Source organism: Atractosteus spatula, chromosome 8, assembly GCF_055471065.1.
Source record: "Atractosteus spatula isolate fAtrSpa1 chromosome 8, fAtrSpa1.hap1, whole genome shotgun sequence".
In the NCBI taxonomy this organism is placed as follows: Eukaryota; Metazoa; Chordata; class Actinopteri; order Semionotiformes; family Lepisosteidae; genus Atractosteus; species Atractosteus spatula.
In genome coordinates this window covers 2,955,254-2,982,919 of record NC_142713.1, presented here as the reverse complement: position 1 = coordinate 2,982,919, position 27,666 = coordinate 2,955,254, and the positions used below count along the sequence as shown (strand labels likewise).

The 27,666-nt window shown below is 53.8% G+C and overlaps 1 protein-coding gene across 1 annotated transcript in view; it reads right to left on the bottom strand.

Moving 5' to 3' along the window:
• The window catches only part of slc13a4 (solute carrier family 13 member 4), a 40,851-nt gene extending 13,658 nt beyond the window's left edge, over positions 1 to 27,193 (bottom strand). The window contains exons 1-8 of the mRNA XM_088923587.1: positions 27,056 to 27,193; positions 15,939 to 16,067; positions 12,523 to 12,659; positions 6,657 to 6,838; positions 4,954 to 5,008; positions 4,276 to 4,309; positions 2,907 to 2,981; positions 1,794 to 1,978 (exon numbers count right to left, since the gene is read on the bottom strand). Coding sequence (XP_088779713.1) covers positions 1,794 to 1,978; positions 2,907 to 2,981; positions 4,276 to 4,309; positions 4,954 to 5,008; positions 6,657 to 6,838; positions 12,523 to 12,659; positions 15,939 to 16,067; positions 27,056 to 27,193 — 935 coding nt within the window. The remainder of the gene's footprint in view (positions 1 to 1,793; positions 1,979 to 2,906; positions 2,982 to 4,275; positions 4,310 to 4,953; positions 5,009 to 6,656; positions 6,839 to 12,522; positions 12,660 to 15,938; positions 16,068 to 27,055) is intronic.
• Between the last annotated feature and the right edge of the window lie 473 nt (positions 27,194 to 27,666).

Here is a 27,666-nt window from a genome sequence, read left to right as displayed (position 1 = left end):
TCTGCTTTCATCCCACAGTCCAGAGACAGGCTGGGAGATTAATTGGCTTCTGGGAAAACTGGCCCTGGTGTGAGTGTGTGTGTATGTCTCTGTGTGTGTCCTGTGATGGACTGGCCCTGGAGTGAGTGTGTGTGTGTGTGTGTATGTGTGTATCCTGTGATAGACTGGCCCTGGAGTGAGTGTGTGTGTGTGTCCTGTGATAGACTGGCCCTGGAGTGAGTGTGTGTGTGTGTCCTGTGATGGACTGGCCCTGGTGTGAGTGTGTGTGTATGTCTCTGTGTGTGTGTCCTGTGATGGACTGGCCCTGGTGTGAGTGTGTGTGTGTCTGTGTGTGTCCTGTGATGGACTGGCCCTGGTGTGAGTGTGACTGGTGTCCTGTCCAGGGTGTACCCTGCCTTGTGCCCATTGCTTGCTGGGATAGACTCCGGCTGCCCTGCAATTCTGTACTGAATAACGCAGTTAGAAAATGGCTGAATAACTGAATGCACCATAACCCCAAGCTTTGCAAGAGCAGGACGTATTGGATTTCTCTAGGTATCAACACTGACACTCAGCAGATCCAAAGAGCAGGAAATGGCATCTTTCTGAGCTTTAACAACAAGAGCGTGCCTATCAGAAGAGCCTCATGTCAGCTCGGCACATGAGAGATAAACAAAGCTCAGCTATTTAAAAACAAGGAGGGCGATCAGAAAATCAATGTCCTGTCTCTGGGGCTTCTTTGAGAAAGATCAATTCCCGAGGGTAAGGCGGAACAAATTGGGGAGGGCTTGTCTGGGTAATAAAAAGGGCATCAGATTTGTTTGGAATGGAAGGAAGGAAACATTGACCACTCACAACAAACCTGTCCGTAAACAGATCTTTTTTTTCTCTGACCAAAGTGCAGCTGAGCAGACTTGGCCAGTATCTCCCCACAGAGTTTGCAGCCTGATAACTACACCTTTCCCTGCCCTGGGATCAGGTAATCCAGACCCATCCACGAAAAAAAGAAATGCTGACTGTTTTTTTTGTTGTTGGTTATCACTCACTGATAGGACTGTGCACGGAAACGATTGCCAATATTGCTGTGCTCACGAAAATGAGTTACTGATAATCGTCTGCCCATCCCTTTGATCACCACAAGGCTGTGATCAAAGACGAGAGGATGTCTCTTAATATACTACAGACGCTGAAGATAGCTAACTGGCCTTTTCCCTCGATAAGCCAAATGTGACCCCACTGTCTGATTGACTCTGCAGCAGGTACCAGCAGCCGTGTCCCCCTGCAGCTCCCAGCTGGCAGCCCCCCACTGGAGCCCAGCAGGCGTGAGCCTGGCCAGTACCTGGAGGGGAGACTCCTGGGAAAGCTGAGGCTGCTGCTGGGAGAGGTGTGAGTGGGGCCAGCAGGGGGCGCTCACCCTGCGGTCTGTGTGGGTCCTCATGCCCCAGTATAGCGACGGGGACACTAGACTGTAAACAGGCGCCGTCCTTCAGATGAGACGTAAAACCGAGGTCCTGACTCTCTGTGGTCATTAAAAATCCCAGGGTGTCTCTCGACAAGAGTAGGGGTGTTACCCCAGTGCTCTGGCCAAATTTCCCCCCTGGCCTTTACCCCTCATGGCCTCCTAATAACCCCCCTCTCTGAACTGGCTCCATCCCTCTGCTCTCCTCCCCACTGAGAGCTGGTGTGTGTGAGAGGACTGGAGCATCATCCAGGTGGGGCTGCACACTGGTGGGGGTAGTGCGATTCCCCCTGACCTGGACAGAGCTCCGAGTGGAGGGTCCAGAGAAGTGCTATAGAGGTGTGAGAATGATTACCTGTTGAACTGCTCTGCAAAGATGAGGTTGGTCGAGGTGCCGGTGATGGTGATCAGTCCCCCGATGGTGGCAGCGTAGGTGATGCTCAAGGACAGACACTTGCAGATCATGTGGTCTCTCTTGGTTGGGTACCGAGGCGCCGGCTTCTCGGGAGCTTTCTGGGGCTCGGGTATGAAAATCTCTGCCTGAGAGGGACGGCACCTGCGCGTCAATACATCGGCCACGACACCCGCGGGCTTCAGCCTGCTTCGACATCTCAGCAGGAAGTTCAAGAGATCTGAATGGTTTTTCCTCCTCGCTCTCTGTGCCTCTGCGAACGATCGCTCCTGCCATCGGGGCCTCCGGCCTTCCCGAATTCACTTCCCTGCGGTGGAACCCGGGCTCCCACTCTTTTATTTCGGAGGCGCAATGCGTTACTGTCCTGCGGGGCTCAAGCTTGCTGGTTTAGCTGCCTGCGGACGTCCGATCGCTGCTGCTGGGAGAGGTGTGAGTGGGGCCAGCAGGGGGCGCTCACCCTGCGGTCTGTGTGGGTCCTCATGCCCCAGTATAGTGACGGGGACACTAGACTGTAAACAGGCGCCGTCCTTCATATGAGACATAAAACCGAGGTCCTGACTCTCTGTGGTCATTAACAATCCCAGGGTGTCTCTCGACAAGAGTAGGGGTGTTACCCCAGTGTCCTGGCCAAATTTCCCCCCTGGCCTTTACCCCTCATGGCCTCCTAATAACCCCCCTCTCTGAACTGGCTCCATCCCTCTGCTCTCCTCCCACTGAGAGCTGGTGTGTGTGAGAGGACTGGAGCATCATCCAGGTGGGGCTGCACACTGGTGGGGGTAGTGGGATCCCCCCTGACCTGGGAAGAGCTCGGAGTGGAGGGTCCAGACAGGCGCTATATAAGTGTAAGCAATTATAATCAATCGCATACCAAACCTAGGCAGGCTGAAAAAGACTTTCCTGTGTTCAGCAATGATTCCCAGGGCTGTTTTATGCTGTTCACAGTATTTATTTTTCCTACCATTCAGAAAGAAGAGGTCTAAATGGTTTCTCCCCTTTCTTGTCAGTAACACATTTACCGCTGGGTTTCAGATCGTCTCGTGGAGAATGAAAGATTACCTGAGGCAAGTAGCCGTTGGTCTCTTTCGGACAGGCCTCGCCGGGGCGCTGTTTCAGAGCCAGGCGGTTCAGCTCCTGCACACCGATCACAAAGCCAGAGAAGGCGGGTTAGCACCTGCAGGCAGCGTGAACAGAGCACTCCCAACCCCCCCCCCCACCATCTCAAAAATACAACCCTTTATCAGGACAAATATCGATCTGTGCTGCTAAACCGGCGCAAGCCGTCAAACACCAAGAGGTTACATCTACGTGGAAAACAAGAGGAAATTGCACAACATGTTGGGTAAGGAGCCTTGTTCAGGCATAGGATGAACAGTCAATCTATTGTGCTTTTTCCTTCTCTGTTTTTTTTTCCAGAGTGACTGGCACAGCGCTGGGGCCCCGGGTTCAATTCCGGACCTAGGATGCTGTCTGTGTGGAGTCTGCATGTTCTCCCCCTTTTCATGTGGGTTTCCTCCGGGTGCTCCGGTTTCCTCCCACAGTCCAAAGACATGCTGGCTGTGTGTGTCCTGTGTTGGACTGGTCCTGGTGTGTGTGTGTGTCCTATGATGGACTGGCCCTGGTGTGTGTGTGTGTCCGTTGATGGACTGGCCCTGGTGTGAGTGTGTGTGTGTTTGTGTGTGTCCTGTGATGGACTGGCCCTGGTGTGAGTGTGTGTGTGTTTGTGTGTGTCCTGTGATGGACTGGCCCTGGTGTGAGTGTGTGTGTGTCCTGTGTTGGACTGGCCCTGGTGTGAGAGTGTGTGTGTGTCCTGTGATGGACTGGCCCTGGTGTGAGTGTGTCTGTGTCTGTGTGTGTCCTGTGATGGACTGGCCCTGGTGTGATTGTGTGTCTGCGTCTGTGTGCGTCCTGTGATGGACTGGCCCTGGTGTGATTGTGTGTGTGTGTGTCCTGTGATGGACTGGTGTCCTGTCCAGGGTGTATCCTGCCTTGTTTCAGTTGCTTGCCAGGGCAGACTCTGGCTCCCTCGATGACGTGGATGAAGTGATCAGACAATGGATGGGTTTTTCAGTGTGGTGTTATTCTTCACTTGTTTCTTTTCCCCACTGAATACTGCAGTATTGAAAAGTTAACAAAGCTTTGGGCTCTGTGAAACAGGTAAAAGTTCTGTAATATTGAGCTGCGTTATTGTGTAATGCTGGAAGAAGTCTAAAACTTGGGCTCTGTGCCTGGGTTCTGAAATAATGCAAAATAAAAATTAAAATCTTGCAAATATGTCCTTTTGAAAAGACTGCTTGCAAACCACACAGCCAGGATTCTAAAAAGATCAAAATAATCGTGTGAACTTGATATTTGCAGTGCTGTTTTACACAACTGCTTACTGCATACTGTTCAGTTAAAAATACCAGCTGGAGTACCTCCCTCTTACCTCTGACAACGCGAGGTGTTCCGTCTTTGTACAGCTGCAAAAAAAACAAACAGAAATAAAGCCCAATGAATAAGAATCTATTAACAAAAAGGTTAGTAAAGGTTTAATGAGAGGAATTATCACTTCATAATAACAATGGCGTGACAGGCTGGAGGAACTGAGTCTCTTCAGTCTGAAGGGAGTGTCCCACACTGACAGGCTGGAGGAACTGAGTCTCTTCAGTCTGAAGGGAGTGTCCCACACTGACAGGCTGGTGGAACTGAGTCTCTTTAGTCTGAAGGGAGTGTCCCACACCGACAGGCTATAGGAACTGAGTCTCTTCAGTCTGAAGGGAGTGTCCCACACCGACAGGCTGGAGGAACTGAGTCTCTTCAGTCTGAAGGGAGTGTCCCACACCGACAGGCTGGAGGAACTGAGTCTCTTTAGTCTGATCTAAGTATGCAAAATCCTCAAAGACATCGACCCCAAGTCAACCAGGCGGACTTATTCCCAAACAGATGGAAACTGATGGCAATTAGATTTTGAACTGCAGACACGAGGCACAGACAATATCGAAGGTGACACCCCCAGTTTCTTTCAGGGCGAGGCTGGTCTGAACAAGACTTTCCTACTGCCCGCTCAGTGAAGGACCCCCCCAGTGCCCTTCGGCTTGTTGTTCACAGTATGTGTTTTTCCTACCTTTCTCTGAGAAAGAGGAGTTCCGATTGGTTTCTCTCAAGATTGTCTTCCTTGTCTGGAACAAATTCAATACAGAGTTTCGGATTATCTAGTGTACAATAAAACTCAAAACATATCTACGCCCACATGTTCATCAAATCCACATACAGCTTCAAATCTGTCTCTATATAATACACCCTAAACAACATAGCACCAATTCCCTTTTTAAAGGATATTAGCCAGATTTTGGGGAATCATATTTAATATTTTCCTCAATATTTTCAGTATGCTGTTCCATACAGACAACAGTGGGATATGTAATAATCACATTATAATGTGTGAACTACAGTTTACAGCAGGGGTGCCCAGTCCTGGTGCTGGTGATCCACACACACACACACACACACACACACACACACACACACAACTGCTGGTTTCTGGTCCAGTCCAGCCCTCAGCTACACCATCAAACCCTTCGCTGACTTAACCATCGTCGGATTCATTTGAGCCGTCTGTTCTCAGCTCTTCCACATGTTGGAGCTTGAACCGTTGGTTTTGTAATCGAAATAAAATCCCAGACTTGTGACGAGAAGCAAAATACAAATACTAAATTGAAAGAACTTCTTAGCTCAATTAAGGCTTTGATTACCTAACGAAGGTGGGAGGGGGTAACAGTGGGTGTGTGGGGGGTTTCACCGGGACCAGGACTGAGAACCACTGATTTAAACCAATATAGCTCCCTGTGCGAATCACGCCTCGTCTCCTTGAATCTGGTTTATGCTTAAAGCCAGTAGCATATCCCCCTGCAACTCACAACTGGCAGCCCCACTGGAGCCCAGCAGGCGTGAGCCTGGCCAGTACCTGGAGGGGAGACTCCTGGGAAAGCTGAGGCTGCTGCTGGGAGAGGTGTGAGTGGGGCCAGCAGGGGGCGCTCACCCTGCGGTCTGTGTGGGTCCTCATGCCCCAGTATAGTGACGGGGACACTAGACTGTAAACAGGCGCCGTCCTTCAGATGAGACGTAAAACCGAGGTCCTGACTCTCTGTGGTCATTAACAATCCCAGGGTGTGTCTCGACAAGAGTAGGGGTGTTACCCCAGTGTCCTGGCCAAATTTCCCCCCCTGGCCTTTACCCCTCATGGCCTCCTAATAACCCCCCTCTCTGAACTGGCTCCATCCCTCTGCTCTCCTCCCCACTGAGAGCTGATGTGTGGGGAGCGTTCTGGCGTTATGGCTGCTGTCACATCATCCAGGTGGGGCTGCACATGATGGTGGTGGTGGAGGGGATCCCCATTACCTGTAAAGCGCTTTGAGTGGAGTGTCCAGAAAAGCGCTATATAAGTGTAAGCAACTATTATTATTATTATTATTACTTAACTCACAAGGGACGGAGGAGGAGGGGGGGGTAGGATTACCATGCACCCTGAATTCTGCGGCACACGTCCTCCTGTCTGCTCCTTAAATCTCCGTTTGGGAGGAACGTTCGGATATTTTTTCAAATGTACGGGATTTTCCCCCTAATCCCCCCCCCCTCCCAAAAAAGAAAGTTTTCGATTCCATATTCCGCAGCATCCAGGTGGGGGGGGCTGCACATTGGTGGCGGCGGTGGGATTCCTCCCGCCCTCACTGAGAGGAGGGCGGGAGCGTCCGGGAAAGCACGGTACGAGCGTGAGGATCAGGAGCCCGCTTCCCGCCGGAAGACCCGCGGGCCCGGATGTCTACCTACCGCCGCCGCCGTCGTCGTCTTGCGTGTCGACGGTCTCGGAGTCCTCCTCCGCGTCGGCCACGCCCGTGCTGATGAGCTGCTGCAGGACGGCCTCTGCGATGGGCATCACCATGGCCGTGGTGGAGGTGTTGCTGAGCCACATGGAGAGGAAGACTGTGCAGCACATGAAACCCAGCACCAGCCTGCGGGCAGGGAGGCAGACACAGCCCAGAAACAGCGATGAGGGAGGGAGGAGGAGGAGGAGGAGGTGCCACTCGTTTCAGCCTCAGTAGGATAAACCGTGGGACGCAGCAAGTTTGGCTGTATATGCGGTTGTATTCCTTGACTTCAGTGACTTAAGCGCCGGGGCCCGGGGTTGAGTTCCTGACCTGGGGCGCCCCAGTTTCCTCCCACAGTCCGGAGACATGCTGGGGGGTAAACTGACTTCTGGGAAGACTGGCCCTGGTGCGAGTGTGTGTGTGTGTGTGTCTGTGTGTGTGTCCTGTGATGGACTGGCCCTGGTGCAAGTGTGTGTGTGTGTGTCCTGTGATGAACTGGCCCTGGTGTGAGTGTGTGTGTGTGTGTGTGTGTGTGTGTGTGTCCTGTGATGGACTGGCCCTGGTGTGAGAGTGTGTGTGTGTGTGTGTGTGTCCTGTGATGGACTGGCCCTGGTGTGAGAGTGTGTGTGTGTCCCCTGTGATGGACTGGCCCTGGTGTGAGAGTGTGTGTGTGTGTGTGTGTGTGTGTGTGTGTGTCCTGTGATGGACTGGCCCTGTGTGTGTGTGTGTGTGTGTGTGTGTGTGTCCTGTGATGGACTGGCCCTGGTGTGAGAGTGTGGGTGTGTCCCCTGTGATGGACTGGCCCCGTGTGTGTGTGTGTGTGTGTGTGTGTGTGTGTGTGTGTCCTGTGAGGGACTGGCGTCCTGCCCAAGGTGTACCCTGCCTTGTGCCCATTGCTAGCTGGGATAGGCCCCGGCTCTCCTGTGACCCTGAATTGGATGAAGTGGTTAGAAAATGGATAAACTGATGGATAACGAATGCGACACCTGGGTCTGTTTCACTTCTATAGAGTGTGGCCTGACCTCCCCCAGAATGACTCTTATCTGCTTTAGATGCAGGAGAAATTCCACGTCAGCGAGATACCCACTCTCTCAGCAGGTGAGGGTCGTCACAGAATACCTGTCTTGGTATTGTGGGGCAAATAGCTTTTTTCTCCCCCCCCTGTGACATTTCTAAGGCATCTGCGAGTCTTGGAGCAGTTTGTCAGTGTCCGAAGTCTTTGATTTCTCCAAGACGAGTGGTGCGCAGTTCCCCTAGCGGACGAGACCACCCCCCCCCACACCCACACCCAAACACACACACACCCGCACCCCCACACCCACTCACCCACACACACACACACACCCTCACCCCCACACCAACCCACCCACACACACACACACACCCTCACCCCCACACCAACCCACCCACTCACCCACACACACACACACACCCGCACCCCCACACCCACTCACCCACACACACACACACCCGCACCGCCACACCAACCCACCCACACACACACACACACCGCCACACCAACCCACCCACACACACACCCGCACCCCCACACCCACTCACCCACACACACACCCGCACCCCCACACCCACTCACCCACACACACACACACCCGCACCCCCACACCCACTCACCCACACACACACACACCCGCACCCCCACACCCACTCACCCACACACACACACACACCCGCACCGCCACACCCACTCACCCACACACACACACACACCCTCACCCCCACACCCACTCACCCACACACACACACACACCCGCACCGCCACACCAACCCACCCACACACACACACCCGCACCGCCACACCAACCCACCCACACACACACACCCTCACCCACCCACACACACCAACCCACACACACACACACACCCGCACCCACACACCAACCCACCCACACACACACACACACACACCGCCACACCAACCCACCCACACACACACACACCCGCACCCCCACACCCACTCACCCACACACACACCCGCACCCGCACCGCCACACCAACCCACCCACACACACACACACACACACCCGCACCCCCACACCCACTCACCCACACACACACACCCGCACCCCCACACCCACTCACCCACACACACACACACCCGCACCCCCACACCAACCCACCCTCACACACACACACACCCTCACCGCCACACCAACCCACCCACACACACACTCACGCACCCCCACACCAACCCACTCACCCACACACACACACCCGCACCCCCACACCAACCCACCCACACACACACACCCTCACCCCCACACCCACTCACCCACACACACACTCACGCACCCCCACACCAACCCACCCACACACACACACACACACCCGCACCCCCACACCCACTCACCCACACACACACACACACACCCGCACCCCCACACCCACTCACCCACACACACCCGCACCCCCACACCCACTCACCCACACACACACACACACCCGCACCGCCACACCAACCCACCCACACACACACACACACCCGCACCGCCACACCAACCCACCCACACACACACACCCTCACCCCCACACCCACTCACCCACACACACACTCACGCACCCCCACACCAACCCACCTACACACACACACACCCGCACCCCCACACCCACTCACCCACACACACACCCGCACCCCCACACCCACTCACCCACACACACACACACACCCGCACCCCCACACCCACTCACCCACACACACACACACCCGCACCCCCACACCCACTCACCCACACACACACACACCCGCACCGCCACACCAACCCACCCTCACACACACACACACCCTCACCCCCACACCCACTCACCCACACACACACCCGCACCCACCCACACACACCAACCCACCCATCCACCCACACCCAAACCCCCACACCAACCCACCCACACACACACACACCCGCACCCCCACACCAACCCACCCACACACACACACACCCGCACCCCCACACCAACCCACCCACACACACACACACACCGCCACACCAACCCACCCACACACACACACCCTCACCCACCCACACACACCAACCCACCCACACACACACTCACGCACCCCCACACCAACCCACCCACACACACACTCACGCACCCCCACACCAACCCACCCACACACACACTCACGCACCCCCACACCAACCCACCCACACACACACACCCTCACCCACCCACACACACCAACCCACCCACACACACACTCACGCACCCCCACACCAACCCACCCACACACACACTCACGCACCCCCACACCAACCCACCCACACACACACACACCCGCACCCCCACACCCACTCACCCACACACACACACACCCGCACCGCCACACCAACCCACCCACACACACACACACACCGCCACACCAACCCACCCACACACCCACACACACCAACCCACCCACACACACACTCACGCACCCCCACACCAACCCACCCACACACACACACACTCACCCACACACACACACCAACCCACCCACACACACACACCCTCACCGCCACACCAACCCACCCACACACACACACCCTCACCCACACACACACACACCCGCACCCCCACACCCACTCACCCACACACACACACACCCGCACCCCCACACCCACTCACCCACACACACACACACACCCGCACCGCCACACCCACTCACCCACACACACACACCCGCACCCCCACACCCACTCACCCACACACACACACACACCCGCACCGCCACACCAACCCACCCACACACACACACCCGCACCGCCACACCAACCCACCCACACACACACACCCTCACCCACCCACACACACCAACCCACACACACACACACACCCGCACCCACACACCAACCCACCCACACACACACACACACACACCGCCACACCAACCCACCCACACACACACACACCCGCACCCCCACACCCACTCACCCACACACACACCCGCACCCGCACCGCCACACCAACCCACCCACACACACACACACACACACACCCGCACCCCCACACCCACTCACCCACACACACACACCCGCACCCCCACACCCACTCACCCACACACACACACACCCGCACCCCCACACCAACCCACCCTCACACACACACACACCCTCACCGCCACACCAACCCACCCACACACACACTCACGCACCCCCACACCAACCCACTCACCCACACACACACACCCGCACCCCCACACCAACCCACCCACACACACACACCCTCACCCCCACACCCACTCACCCACACACACACTCACGCACCCCCACACCAACCCACCCACACACACACACACACACCCGCACCCCCACACCCACTCACCCACACACACACACACACACCCGCACCCCCACACCCACTCACCCACACACACCCGCACCCCCACACCCACTCACCCACACACACACACACACCCGCACCGCCACACCAACCCACCCACACACACACACACCCGCACCGCCACACCAACCCACCCACACACACACACCCTCACCCCCACACCCACTCACCCACACACACACTCACGCACCCCCACACCAACCCACCTACACACACACACACCCGCACCCCCACACCCACTCACCCACACACACACCCGCACCCCCACACCCACTCACCCACACACACACACACCCGCACCCCCACACCCACTCACCCACACACACACACACCCGCACCGCCACACCAACCCACCCTCACACACACACACACCCTCACCCCCACACCCACTCACCCACACACACACCCGCACCCACCCACACACACCAACCCACCCATCCACCCACACCCAAACCCCCACACCAACCCACCCACACACACACACACCCGCACCCCCACACCAACCCACCCACACACACACACACCCGCACCCCCACACCAACCCACCCACACACACACACACACCGCCACACCAACCCACCCACACACACACACCCTCACCCACCCACACACACCAACCCACCCACACACACACTCACGCACCCCCACACCAACCCACCCACACACACACTCACGCACCCCCACACCAACCCACCCACACACACACTCACGCACCCCCACACCAACCCACCCACACACACACACCCTCACCCACCCACACACACCAACCCACCCACACACACACTCACGCACCCCCACACCAACCCACCCACACACACACTCACGCACCCCCACACCAACCCACCCACACACACACACACCCGCACCCCCACACCCACTCACCCACACACACACACACCCGCACCGCCACACCAACCCACCCACACACACACACACACCGCCACACCAACCCACCCACACACCCACACACACCAACCCACCCACACACACACTCACGCACCCCCACACCAACCCACCCACACACACACACACTCACCCACACACACACACCAACCCACCCATCCACCCACGCCCACACCCACACCCCCACACCAACCCACCCACACACACACACCCTCACCGCCACACCAACCCACCCACACACACACACCCTCACCCACCCACACACACCAACCCACCCATCCACCCACGCCCACACCCACACCCCCACACCAACCCACCCACACACACACACCCGCACCCACCCACACACACACACCCTCACCGCCACACCAACCCACCCACACACACACACCCTCACCCACCCACACACACCAACCCACCCATCCACCCACGCCCACACCCACACCCACCCACACCCACACACACCTGCACCCCCACACCTGCACATGCAGCCCCACACACACTCACCCATACCCACACACACACCCCCACACCCACACACAGACACCCGCACCCCGCCCGCCCCCCGACAGGCACGGCGCTGGGTTACCCACATGCCCGGCTTGGCCCCGGCGATCATGACCATCCGCAGGGCGACACGCTTGTGCAGGCTCCACTTCTCGATGGAGGCCGCCAGGCAGATGACCCCGATGAGCAGCAGGGTGGTGTCCTTGCAGTACTCCGCCGCCACCTGGGGGGGGGGGGGGGAGAGGAGAGCCCTTTCAGCGGGCTGCGCCAGTACGTCACACGTCTGCTCCCTGGCCCCGCAAGGTCACTGTGATCGGCCCACCTCTGACGCAGGCGTTGACCCACCCTAACAAGCCGTGTCCCCCTGCAGCTCCCGGCTGGCAGCCCCCCCCACTGGAGCCCAGGAGGTGTGAGCCTGGCCAGTACCTGGAGGGGAGACTCCTGGGAAAGCTGAGGCTGCTGCTGGGAGAGGTGTGAGTGGGGCCAGCAGGGGGCGCTCACCCTGCGGTCTGTGTGGGTCCTCATGCCCCAGTATAGTGACGGGGACACTAGACTGTAAACAGGCGCCGTCCTTCGGATGAGACGTAAAACCGAGGTCCTGACTCTCTGTGGTCATTAACAATCCCGGGGTGTCTCTCGACAAGAGTAGGGGTGTCACCCCAGTGTCCTGGCCAAATTTCCCCCCTGGCCTTCACCCCTCATGGCCTCCTAATAACCCCCCTCTCTGAACTGGCTCCATCCCTCTGCTCTCCTCCCCACTGAGAGCTGGTGTGTGTGAGAGGACTGGAGCATCATCCAGGTGGGGCTGCACACTGGTGGGGGTAGTGGGATTTTCCCCACTTCTGCTTTTCTTCAGTTTACTGAGCTCTCACCACTATCTGACCCGAGATTACATCGTCTCCCCTGATACTCCCCCAGGATATTCTTCATCTGGTCTTGAGCTGTGAGCAGGATGCAACCGAAATCAATCCGTGCCAATCAGGTTTCAACCCTAATCAGCTGGCGTTGTCCCAGAAGAGGCAGGCCAGTGCAATGTCTGGCTTGCAAAGGACTGTTTTTTTTCCTGAATGGAGAGCCGCAGGAAGAGCTAATCTGTGTGCGATAGCAGCTGTTTTGAAGACTCGGCGATCAGAGCAAGCGAACTGGCTGGACTCGCTGACTCGTGCTGCTGTAAAGATTCCGCTGAATTGACAGAAACGGATATCCAGTCGGGCGGCACAGTGTCGCAGGGCTCAGCGTTGCTGCCTTGCAGCGCTGGGGGCCCGGGTTCAATTCCGGACCTGGGGTGCTGTCTGTGGGGAGTTTGCACGTTCTCCCGTACTTGTGTGGGTTTCATCTCACAGGCCAGAGACATGCAGGTGGGTTAGTTAGCTTCTGGGGAAATGTGTGTGTGTGTGTGTGTGTGTGTGTCTGTGTGTGTGTGTGTCCTGCGAAGGACTGGTTCTTCAGTACCACGGTCTCTCCATGGGGCAAGAGCTACAGTTTGTGTGAATTGTGATGTGAGGCGGCCCTTCCTGCTCACTAGTCCCTGTACTGACTGTGGTACTGTGATGGACGAGTGGATAAGTACAGGTTGTGCAGCAGACGTTTCACTGCAGGAATGTTCCAACCTGATCTGTGTGCAGAGTTAACAAGTAAGTAGTATTTGTGAGCCAAACCGTCTGGAAGTGGAGAGCGATATTTCTGCTGGATTAAAAGAGCTGGATTCACAAGCCTGCTTGTCTACAGAGTCACAGGGCCGGTTCACCTCACCGGAGGTCTTGAGGTCTCGTTCTGAATCACAGAGCCTGGTGCAGCGCAGACCTGGAAATCTCCTCTCTTCCGTGATGGAAGTTGAAGGTTTTACATGTTACTGTGGTACATTTGACTTTCATTGCGGTTTAGGAGGTGCTCATCTAGTCTGAATCCGCCTGAATCTGCCTGAAGAGCTCCTTGAACCTGATCTGTCCTCCTGACCGGCAGCAGAGCATTTGCTCTCTCCATCAAGGCCAAACCATATAATTGCGGCTTTGCCACTGGTTCAGTGCTCTGTCATTGAGCTTCTTCCTGACTGCAGAAGTACATAGACGTACACACTGGACCAGTGCTCTGTCATTGAGCTTCTGCCTGACCGCAGAAGTACATAGACGTACACACTGGACCAGTGCTCTGTCATTGAGCTTCTCTCCGACCACAGAAGTACATAGACGTACACACTGGACCAGTGCTCTGTCATTGAGCTTCTCTCCGACCACAGAAGTACATAGACGTACACACTGGACCAGTGCTCTGTCATTGAGCTTCTCTCCGACCACAGAAGTACATAGACGTACACACTGGACCAGTGCTCTGTCATTGAGCTTCTCTCCGACCACAGAAGTACATAGACGTACACACTGGACCAGTGCTCTGTCATTGAGCTTCTCTCCGACCACAGAAGTACATAGACGTACACACTGGACCAGAGCTCTGTCATTGAGCTTCTCTCAGACCACAGAAGTACATAGACGTACACACTGGACCAGTGCTCTGTCATTGAGCTTCTCTCCGACCACAGAAGTACATAGACGTACACACTGGACCAGAGCTCTGTCATTGAGCTTCTCTCCGACCACAGAAGTACATAGACGTACACACTGGACCAGTGGGAAAGGGAGGGTTTATGTAGGGTGTCCTTGATGCAGAGAGCATGGGTTCATCTGCTGCTGGGCGGGAGGGCCAATTATTGTCATGGAAGATCAGGCTCAAGGTATTCTCCAGGCAGATTCGGGCAGAGCAGACTTTGGTGACGCGGGTTGGTCACTGCTTACTTCATGAGAACGACAGGTTCCTCGCTAGACTGCAGGCAGTGCTTTTGTTTGCCTTGAGAACCATCCGCCAATCCATTTTCTGACCACTTCTTCCAAGCCAGGGTTGCAGGACAGTCAGAGCCTATCCTGGCAAGGAACGGGCACAAGGCTTGATACATCCTGGATGGGGCACCAGTCCATCATAGGACACAGAGACACACCGGGAACAAGTTTCTCAGAAGCCACCTACCAGCATGTCTTTGGATAGTGGGAGGAACCCCACACAAAAATGGGGAGAATATGCAAACTCCACACAGACAGCACCCCCCAAGGCTGGAATTGAACCCAGGGCCCCAGCGTTACAAGACAGCATTGCTGACAGCACCACCAATGCTGCCAAGAAGGGAGATAATCTTTAATATTTTAACGGGACAAAACCCTGCCAATAACCTGGCTTTCTTCAAGACACAACTTGATGAGCTCCTCCAGTCAGGACGGGAGGCTCTTCTTTACACAAAGGGTGGTGGGGGCATGGGACAAGCTGCCCAGCCATGTTGCCGGATCCCGATGCCCTGGCTTCTCTCAAGACACAGCCGGATGAGATCGTCCAGTCAGCTGGCTACAAACGGGTGGTACCTGTTCTCATTTGACAGTGTAGATGGCGCTGTGCCTGGCTGATCTCTGCTGACCCGCAGCCCTGGGGTCTCAGTCACATAGGAAGGAGGGAGGATTACCTCGCTGGACTTCAGGACCCCAAACAGGGGGTAGAGGAAGGCTGGCACGAGCGCAGCAGCACCCAGAGGGACAGCCTCCGACACCCAGTAGACCGCCGTCACAATCAGCACGTAGGCACAGGAGGCCTCCTGTCAGGGAGAGAGCAGGGTCCCAGTTAAAAACACCCGACGTTACAAGGTACAGAGGAGGCAGCACACGGATGCGGTCACCCCCGAGTTCAGTGAATATTCACTTGTTGAAGCTGAAACCTTTCAGCAGCTTCACTTTTCCTCCCCAAAAGTCGGATGTCCTCCGCCGAGAACTTGACAGGGACCAAACCAGCTATCCGCACCGCCTGCTGTTGAGCAGGAGAGACAGTGGAGGGCCAGCTGGAACCTTCAGCTTCCTGGTTTTTCCAACCATCACCCAGCCAATTGTCTTCCGCCATTTTGTCAGGTGACCAGAAATGGCAGGTCAATCCCCATGGCATTCTGGGGGACGCAGTTTCAAGAAGACCCTGCATCTTGTCTCCACGTACAATGGAGATCTCTCTAACCTCTCAGAATGTGTTCAAAGTGTTCGGCAGATCTAATAAAATATATTGGTGCCGATATTTATGTATGGAACGTCTTTGGTTTTCAGTTTTAAAGAACATTTTGTTGCGACTGGTGAATCTTTGTACCTTTGATCTACAAGCTTCCAAACATGGGCTATTTTCTCCTCTCATTAGTGCCAATTTCTCTGTTCACAAACACTCATTGCATGCTTGTGGCAGTTTTACTTTATCACCGAGCTTTGAAGACAGCACCCTACAGACCTAGCCCTCCTGTGAGGGCCTGCGCTCTGATTAACCACATTCACTGAGTTTTATCTCTCAGGACTTCTGAAAATATCTGATTCCTTGATTTATTTTCCTTCTCCTGCGGCGTACTTCGGTTAGCACCGTAAAAAAAAACAGCACAGGAGTGCTGGAACTTGACCAATTAAGTGCTGTGTGACCGCGCTCCAGGAGGACAGGAGTTTGGCGCTGTACAAGTTCAGAACACGGCGACATGCACGTCAAAGAGTGGACCGGCTTTTAATCCAAGTGATTGTTCTGAAAAAGAAAACTCCGGAGATCAAAGAGTGAGGACACATGAAGGCTTAATAACTTTGACCGACCGCTGAATAAACTCCTGTCACAGGATCAGATCCTACCAGTAATGAAAGGACAGAGCCAAAGATTTTAGCAATTAGTAAAATTGGATTTTTTTCCATGTTTATTTTAAAGAACGTCTGGTATGGGTATAAGCTCATTCCACAACCAAGAAAAGTTCTGAAACCGATTTACAAATCCTAAGCCTACTATGATGTTAACAGTGTAGCTTTCCTCTGTTCCTATTGTAGACTATCTGACTGCAAGGATAAGATTCATCTGGCTTCCCGGGCAAGTCAGTCTGTCCCTTATCTTCGTTCATTAGTTATCTACTAGTTTGGGTTTACTCGTGCATTTCTAGAAACGGAATTCAAAAGAAAACACTGCCGTTTCCTCAAAGACAGAGCGTCAGAACTTTGTCTCCCCCCTGTATCAGATTAAAATATGTATTTGTGTTTTTGCAGTTAGTATGCTTTTTAATCTGGCTAGAAAAATCTTCATTTTACACCCCGAGATCATTTTAAGCTTCCATCTGGGGACTGAAATAAGCCTTCCATAACAGAGCCTGAGAAATGTGAAAACTCACCAGGTTAAACCATAACACCAGGGCTGGATTTCCCATGAGGCACTGCAGGCACAGTGCCCAGGGCCAACGAAATTCTTAGGGCCCACGCAGGAGGGAAACACGAGCGACTGACGAGAAACGAGCTGGAACAACAGGCTTGCGGTGGACTCCAGGTGCTCCAGACCAGTGATCAGACGCTGTCCAGCGGCTGTCCTAGAGACTGGAAGTGTCGAAGTGACGGGCGCTCGACTCGTTCCGTCAGTCGCGCGGTTTGGCACGAGAACAGTTCGAAGTGCGTCACGTCCGTCGACGCCGTTCAACTGGCGTTTCCCCCCTCTTTCTGCACATTTGGGAGTGCAAATGCCCGGGGGCCTACGGACACCACAGTCCGGCCCTGCATGACAGTGGAGCTCCGTGCTGTAAAGAGCAGAGCCAGCTCTATAAAAAAATGCTACAGAAGAGCCTCACACACTCAACACCAGAGCCAGTCTTCCCAGAAGCCAATACACCCACCAGCGTGTCTTTGGACTGAGGGAGGAAACCGGAGCACTTGAAGGAAACCCATGTGAACACGAGAAGAACATGCAGACCCCACACAGACAGCACCCCGGGTCAGGAACTGAACCCAGAGCCCCAGCAAAGCTAAACAGTGTGCCACCTGTCATAAAATCAGGATTTACTCATTCAAACGTAGTCAAACGTGCATCTGTAAGACTGATTTAACTGTTTGAATGTTCCCCAGGTATGACATGACACATACTGCAGTTTCTAATTGGGAATTTTTACAGAGCTTATAAAACGCATCTTAACCCCAGTCTCCGAACTCTTGGCATTCAACGTCCTACCCCTGTTGTGAGAGAAGGCAAGCTATTCCAAACTTCATTAAGCAGGCTTTGGGAGTTATGCAACTTGGCTAAATTTAACCTCTCCCCTCATTTAAAAAAAAAAAAAAAAGAAACAAATGACATTGTTTGGAGAATTTAACAAAAGAGAGCTCTTGGCCACCCGACGTGTGCGCTTGACTGGTAGTGGCATTTTCAAACTGATTAAAGTTCTCCGTCTGCCCAATCGGGTCTTTACAGGATCAGGAGCCCACCAGATGGAGTTTCTGGAGAAGCGCTGGAACGCTGGAATGCAGGCACCAGACAAAAGTACCTGCTGTAGACAGTATATGCCTTTATATACCTGCTGCACTGTATAAGCCTTTTGAAATTGTTGATGACTACAAGTACTTAGGACTGGTCATTGACAAAAACCTCAAATGGGACAAATGTTGTAAAAAAAAGTCCGACACTTCTTTATTAGAAAACTCAGCTACTTTAAGGTCGATAAAACTTGCTGTACACAGTATATGCCTTTATATACCTGCGGTATATATACCTCTATATAATTATTGTACACGGTATCTACCTGCTGTATATATATGCCTATATTAACTGGTGTATACAGTTTATACATTTTTTATACCTGCTGTATACAGTATATACCTCTATATACTTGCTGGATATATACTTTTTATACTTACATAGCTTTATAAAGCTGTGCTAAATGAGATCCGCATGAAAGCGTGGCTAATTCATCAATTCACTTGTACGTGCAGTAGGTTCACCAGAATCGATAGGCAAGTGAGCACCCCGCAACTGGACATCTCTAGTGGCAGGTCAGCCGAAATGGATATGCTCACTATCGCAGGCCCGCCGCAATAAGCTTTAACAATAATAATTATTATTGCTCACACTTCTACAGCCCCTGTCTGGACCCTCCACTCGGAGCTCTTCCCAGGTCAGGGGGAATCCCACTACCCCCACCAGTGTGCAGCCCCACCTGGATGATGCTCCAGTCCTCTCACACACACCAGCTCTCAGTGGGGAGGAGAGCAGAGGGATGAAGCCAGTTCAGAGAGGGGGGTTATTAGGAGGCCATGAGGGGTAAAGGCCAGGGGGGAAATTTGGCCAGGACACCGGGGTAACACCCCTACTCTTGTCGAGAGACACCCTGGGATTTTTAATGACCACAGAGAGTCAGGACCTCGGTTTTACGTCTCATCCGAAGGACGGCGCCTGTTTACAGTCTAGTGTCCCCGTCCCTATACTGGGGCATGAGGACCCACACAGACCGCAGGATGAGCGCCCCCTGCTGGCCCCACTCACACCTCTCCCAGCAGCAGCCTCAGCTTTCCCAGGACTCTCCCCTCCAGGTACTGGCCAGGCTCACACCTGCTGGGCTCCAGTGGGGGGGCTGCCAGCTGGGAGCTGCAGGGGGATATGGCTTCCGGCATAAATTTCCTCAGCACCACCACTCAGACGCAGAAAGCATATTTACAGGAGCTTGCAAAAGAGAAACATCTGGAACCACTGCGGTTTCAGACCCGTTTCATTCTGCTTTCGCTCAGCATCGCGTCACTGAAACAACAGCGTACCGCCATCAAGACGCACCCCAGCGTCGAAAGCACGATCATTTCAGAGTTCCTCAGACGTCCGTTTTTGGTCGAAGAACTGTCTATGCGTCAGTATTTTCCGCAAGGTTTCTGCAAAACACTGATGCAGCGCAGATTAACGGAGCCCAGACCAGGGTGAGCCAGTGCGGTCGGTGACTGTCCCGTTTAATTACACCTTCTCGTAGGCGTCACGTTTGAAGATTACGCCGGCGCTCCAGTCGCGCCATTAACGCACCAGTAAACAAGGACATACGATAAAAATACCCCCTCCCCACTCCGCTTCAGCGGTCTTAAATTTCTGATGGCACGCGTGATCGAGCTCTTCCGAGCACAGAAATTAGAACAATTATTATGTTAGCAAACGGGGATGGGGAAAAAACCCCGCTACATAGGAGTATGAAATTCCTAGTGGATAGAGAGCTGAATACTGCTTCTACAAGTGAGATCTCAGGATCTGGAGTCCATCAGAGGTACTTCATCAGGAACGTGCTTCAGCCGGCTGGAGGTTCTGCCATCTTGCAAACACGTTCAGGCCGGGAGCACACCTGACTCATTCACCAGCTTGATTGCGCGTCACGGAAGCGTGAGGCGAGAAGAGAAGGTATTTATTTTTGGGGGTGGGGGGGGGATGGATCAGCGTGTGTTGCGGTACGAGGTCTCCCCAGCTGTGAATGACATCACAGGTGTCCGCTGACTCGTTTTTAATCCCGAGCAAGATTAGCGGGCGCGGAGAATTTCAGCGCCCGTCTTTTCTGGCCCAGGGCTCTGGCAGCCCTTAAAACGCCGTCTTTGCACGAAGTTTATTTTTTATTTTCCGCTGAATTTCTCCTTCTGTGTTCGGTGAGCGCACGACAGCTGCAGAAGTGGTCAAAGAGAAGCTGTAGCCCCGCACCCTTCCACAGCCGTGCGCAGCTGAGCTTCCTGAAGTTTTCCCCCCCACCCTGATCTTCAAATACCTTGGAGACGCCAGACCCAGGCGAGCCCTCGCTGGGTCAGGGGGACGTGTCGAAACCTAATCGGGACGTCAGGTGACCGGCTCAGGAATTTTCCGAAACCGGCTGCGTCTGTGCTTCGATTAGCTGTAATGACGGATTCCGAGTAAAAAAAAAAACCCCAAACAAACTTGTTTTTCTGGCTGAAATCTTCGGCGCTGCGGAAAGCGAACTAGCGGAGTCACTACCGAACAACGGATGAAATATCGGACGAGAAGTACGACAGCACGTGTTTGAGTCCTGCTTAGCAGCGACGAACACTGTGATCTCTGAAGGACAGGAGAGATGCCTCCTTCTGAACTGTTTACACGTGTCACATGTCACGAATTCAGAGCCATCCATCCATTCTCTACCGGCTTTCTGCAATTCAGGGTCACGGGGGAGCCGGAGTCTATCCCAGCAGGCAGTTGGCACAAGGCAGGGTACATCCGGGACAGGACGCCAGTCTGTCACAGGACACAAACTCTCACACTCTCATCTCACTCTCTCACTCACACACTCACACACTCACAGCAGGGCCGGTTGTTCCCAGAAACCCATTAACCGACCAGCAGGTCTGTGGACCGTAGGGAGAAATCCACACAAACGCGGGGAGAACATGCAGACTCCACCCAGACAGCACCCCAGGCCCCGGACTTGAACCCGGGGCCCCAGTGCTCACCACTGCGCCCGCGTGCCGGCCTGATAAAGATCCAGTATTTTATGGGATACAGGATAGGAATGCTACATGCCCCTAGTCCAAGCTAATTATGTGTTTTAAACAATAAATCAATTACAAACAGAAAAAAAAGTTCTTTGTGGGGAGCAATGGCCGGAAAACAGAATGTTTTAGGTATCGTATTTTGCTGGGGGGGGGTTTTAGGGCATTTTTACGATTCGTGTGAACAGTGATCATAATAGCGTCACTCGTGCATCTGGACAAGAGATGAATCGGTGAGCGATAAACAAAAAAACGAGAAAAAGTGGGGAAAATACAGGTCAGCGATCAGCAAGGAACACGGGAGTTTACTTATCAAACGCTGAAACACCGAGGAACCGCCTGAGTGGTTTCCCCAACCTCTTATCCAAAGCAGGTCGTGTCTGTACCCATTTATACAGCTGGATGGAGCGATGCAGATGTAGAATCGACGGCAGAATCACACCTTGGCTTTTAACTCACAGCCTCCCCGTTATTAATAATAATGATAATTGCTTACACTTACATAGCGCCTGTCTGGAGCCTCCACTCGGAGCTCTTTCCAGGTCAGGGGGAATCCCACTACCCCCACCAGTGTGCAGCCCCACCTGGATGATGCTCCAGTCCTCTCACACACACCAGCTCTCAGTGGGGAGGAGAGCAGAGGGATGGAGCCAGTTCAGAGAGGGGGGTTATTAGGAGGCCATGAGGGGTAAAGGCCAGGGGGGACATTTGGGGTAACACCCCTACTCTTGTCGAGAAACACCCTGGGGTTTTTAATGACCACAGAGAGTCAGGACTTCGGTTTTACGTCTCGTCTGAAGGACGGCGCCTGTTTACAGTCTAGTGTCCCCGTCACTATACTGGGGCATGAGGACCCACACAGACCGCAGGGTGAGCGCCCCCTGCTGGCCCCACTCACACCTCTCCCAGCAGCAGCCTCAGCTCTCCCAGGAGTCTCCCCTCCAGGTACTGGCCAGGCTCACACCTGCTGGGCTCCAGTGGGGGGGGGGGGGGGCTGCCAGCTGGGAGCTGCAGGGGGACACAGCTCCACTCAAAGCGCTTTCCAGGTCAGGGGGAACCCCACTACCACCACCAGTGTGCAGCCCCCACCTGCTCCACTGCTGCTCCACACCTTTAAGTGCGCACGCACACCTCACCTTGTAGACGTCGCAGACAAAGGAGGGGCCGGTATACAACAGCATCGGCATTGCAGCCAAACAAGGGGTCAGACCCCCCCCCCCCCCCCAAAAGGGTGAGGCGCCACGATGAATCAGTTCAGATTTGTTTTTAACAAAAACTGAGTTTTTGTAACTGAGTAGCTCAGGTAGCTGAGCTAGCCCAGGCTATGACGCATCCAGCTGGAATAATCTCTCAAGTGTTAGGTTGTGCACCGAGAGGTTTAAAAAGAACGCAGGCTCTTGAGCCAGGACAAGAAGCAGACTTCGCAGCGACGCGAAAGGCGTGGATAAAAGTCAGCCGAAGCGGCGGGGGGGGGGCATCTCTTTACACCAACGGTTGTGGGTGTCTGTTGCAGTCTGCCTTCTGTAAGAATCTTTAACAAAGCCACTCGTTCAGGGTGATAAACTACCGAATGACCGCCTCCTATCTGTTGCTTCCATGTCTTCCATGCGTTTGTAAAACAATACTTGCGAGGCAGGCGGGGGACTTTTTAAAGTGTGAATTCACCTTTTTTGCCGGGGCTGGAGTAGTTTTCCATAAACCTGGCACAATTCCCTAGTCTCCTTCCCTCCTCTCACCTCGGCTTCCAGGCATTCGAGCGAGGTCAAGCTGTGAGCTGACCGTGTTTGGGAGACATTCCTCTCAGTGTTACATTCGGGGGACCTTTGTCCCCAAAAAAAAAAAACAAAACAAGGCCGAAAAGGCTTTGTAGGTTTGAGAAGGGAGGGAGGGGGGGGGAGGAAAAGGGCCAGTCATTTACCGAAGTTCGGCAGGGATCGTCACACGTCGATCTCAAGCAGCTCTTCTGCACCACCACCTTTACGGAGATTAGCTCTACAGATCGAGCAAAAACGTCCCCCTTCGGTTTCCCTTCTCCACCCTGTCTCTGTCTTGGAGCTGCCCCCGGGTTCCCTCACTCTGAACGGGGTTCGAGTTGAACGGGGTTAAATACTGGGATTAGCGGAGTATTGTCTGGTATTTCAATTGCAAGTTGCCCATTTCCCCCCCCCCCCCTAATATTGCTCACGACCTTAAGTGAAATTGTCGCACGTCTTTGCGACGGGCTTTTCAACTCCGTGCGCAACGTCGGTCCGCGTTTCTGGCTCGTCATGCCGGCGAGGGAGGTTTTTGATCTCCGTCGCTGAGATGAAAGAGCCGAGGCCGTCGTGCTAACCTGCTGCCCACTGAACCAGGCTCTGAAGCAGGCAGAGAGAGAGAGAGAGACCCTGACGAAGTACAGGCTCAGTGACCACAACCTGGCCATAGAAACTGGGCGACACAGGCAGACCTGGCTGCCCAGAGAGGACAGGCTGTGCTCCCACTGCCAGCGGGGAGAAATAGAGACAGAGGTGCCCTTCCTACTGCACTGGGACAGATACTCTGGGATTAGAGAAACATTCTTCCCGAAATTCAGAAATCTAATCCCAGAGTTCCCACACCTGCCAGAATCACAACGGGTCCCAATCCTACTGGGAGAGGGAGGAGGGAACTCAGTTGAACTGGCAGCCCAGTATGTGATCTCCTGTCACAGCCTGAGGAACAGTGAGTCTGTCTCCCAATAATGCTCCAGCCGCCTACAGAATATGTCAATATTTTATAATATGTCTTTGTTGTAAATGTCTGTAATATGTCTGTAGAATTTATTTTACTTCTATTTTTGTTTTGTTTCATGTAAATATCATTACTTTCATTTGCTTCGGCAACACTGATTGTACCCATCGGTCATGCTAATAAAGCACCTTGAATTGAATTGAATTGAATTGAGAGAGAGAGAGAGAAGGAGAGCTCTAATTACAGAGGCACGCGTTAATCTCTCCCTCCGTCACCTAAAAACAAGCACAGGCTGAAACAATTGCCTTACTGTTTACTGTTCAGAAAGTCCTTTTGGACTGCTTGTCGCAAATCGTACTTCCAACGCATTCCGATGACTTTCACCCCCCCCCCCCCCAGAAAAAACAGCTCAGCGCACCAGAGCACACCGAGAACTCTAGCTCTTGCCCTGCTTAAGCGTGACTTTTTTTTCCTCCCCCCCCAGAAACTTCCAGAACTTTTTCCACTGATACGTCGGGATGTCCTGTCGGCGTGCGCTCCCCACTTACCAGGAGCAGCAAAAGCAAAAGCAACAGTAAAAGGTACTGTTTGGGTCAAAATAAAATATGGTTGTCCAGGTCAGGGGGAATCCCACTACCCCCACCAGTGTGCAGCCCCACCTGGATGATGCTCCAGTCCTCTCACACACACCAGCTCTCAGTGGGGAGGAGAGCAGAGGGATGAGGCCAGTTCAGAGAGGGGGGTTATTAGGAGGCCATGAGGGGTAAAGGCCAGGGGGGGAATTATAAAAGTATAATCATACAGGACAGGAAAGCCCCCAAAGAAGGTAGATGTGACTCTTTAGCGACTGACGTGTGCCCCAGTCCTGCCCCATCAGGGAAACACGAGATCGAGCAGGACTCCTCCCAGGTGTCTTTCCCTGGAATGGGCCGTCGGAGGAGAGACACTACAGTCAACCCCCTGCTCAGAGCCCTGGCCCTTCCCAGAGGGATATCTCGGGAACCGTGCTGGGAATCAAAACGGAAAGCCCAGAGGAAGGAAGACAACGTGGAGTTTGAAACCAGACAGGAATCCTCCCTGACACAGGAAGATGTTGATGATAACACTATTATTATCATCATCTTTATTAACAACTGATTAATACATAAGCATCAATAAAAATATTATTAATATTGTTATTATATTGTATATCATTAATATTAATATAATATTATTTAATTAAAATTAATAAGTGATTATTAATGATTAATAAGTACTTATTAATGACACCTCTATTATTATTATACTGTAATATTAACTTATTTATCATCACTTCTTTGGCACTTTCCAGTAAAGCAAAAAGGCAATTCGATCCTATTAATTCAGTTTAATTGATTGTTAATTAATAATAGGGCAATGACGACGATCGCTGCTCACTGGCAGTAGTTCCCAGCCCTGGTCCTGCAGGAACACTGGGAAACCGCTCTACAGTCCCAGTGCCGGCTGGCGACTTAATTGTTTAGACTTTAACTTGTTTCTTCTGTCAGTCCTCTGAGAGTCAGGAGTCCCAGACGCTGAGCAGACTGCTGACAGCAGCGCACAGACCTTCACACAGCTTCTCTTTAGTCTGTTAACCCCTTCAAATCTGACCGGACAGCTCTTCCTCATCAGCTGTTGAACCAACCACGAGGGCCAACGGAGACAGGTGGGAGCTGTTCTATCCCAGACACGCCCACAACGGGAGGGGTATCGAACAAAACACACCCACAGTGGGCGTGGTGCATCAGCAGACACGCCCATGGTGGGAGTGACACTGTGTAGGACACGCCCAGGGTGAGTATTTCGATTCCCTGCTGCTTACATTTCAGTTAACACACCGGATTGAGAGCAGTTCCGAAACTCAGAACTTCTCCTGCAGGTGCTCGGCGTCAAACCCAGACTCCGGGACCGGGGTGCTGTTACCCCTGCACGATTAGCGGTCATCGGTCGAATGAGTGCCCTGAAACTCCCCCCCCCCATGCAATCAAGAGATTTCATGTCTTGCAGAAGCCGACACACGCCTTGCGAAACTCTGGTGCGCTTCGGCGTCGCTCGCTAATTTCTCAAACGGGTGTAAAAAAAAAAAAAAAAAAGAGAGAAGGATCAGATCCTCAGATCACACCTAGATGCGATTAACCACAACTGCGTTTCGGCCCTGATGATGATGATGATGATTAACCCACTGAAAAGACGTCGGGTGTGAACGCGCCGTGCCCACTCTACAAAAGCCACCCAAGGACCAGCACCATCGCTGCTTAGATTAGAAATCAGTTTTGATCTCCTCCAACTGCGCTCGGATTTCACCTCAGTGGCTGGAGCGCAGACGCGACTTTTACTGGGGGGGTGGGGGGGAACTCGAGTTTTCCTCGTCGGGCATTAATAAAAGTCAGATCAAGAGCTCTGCGCTTGATCTGCCTCAGGAGCAGGGACAGGGGAGCAGGAAACACGCTCACGCGTGATCTCTCGCCGTCTCTCTCTACCTCCCCCCAGCGGCTGTAGGTCCCAGCTGCCGCGGTGCGCGCCGCCGGAGGGAGGGAGGGAGTTCGGGAGGGTCGGCGGACTCGGGTTTGATCTGACTTACGCTGCTCGGGTGGATGAGAGGCAGGGGGAGCAGAGACAGCGGGATGAAGACGACCAGCAGCAGCTTCCTCGCAGCCCACAGTTTCCTCGGCAGGTCCATGCGCTCGGATCCCGGCCGCACCTGGGCCCTTCCGTGCATCTCGGGCCGATCTGGAGACCGCGGCGGCGGGTGTTCCCGGTCTGTTTAAGTTGTTTTCTTCCTGCGGGGCGAGGGGGGGGGGGGGCAGAAAAAGCCCGTGTTCCTGCGTCTCCTTCAGCTTCCCTTCCGCAGCTCGGGCGACGGACCTCTCTGGTCTGACCTCCGCAAGGGCGTCGTACTTTAGCGTTGACCGAGCCGTCCCGTTTTTGTATGTCTTCTGCCACCGGGGTCGAAGCGAGGGGAGGGCAGCGATTATTTTTTTTGCTCCTGTCGACACTTAATTCTCGTGATTTTTCCCCCCTCTCTCCTCTCTCCTCTCTCCTCTCGTCCGCCGGTAGTCCCGGGTGAAATACCGGCTCTGCGCCACGCCGCGATTCCAGCTCCACTCCGCCCGGGTCCGACTCCCAGACTCCTTTTATAGCGCTAGCTGGGGCTCCCTTTCTGAAGGAGATAATCGCTTCTGTCAACAGTTT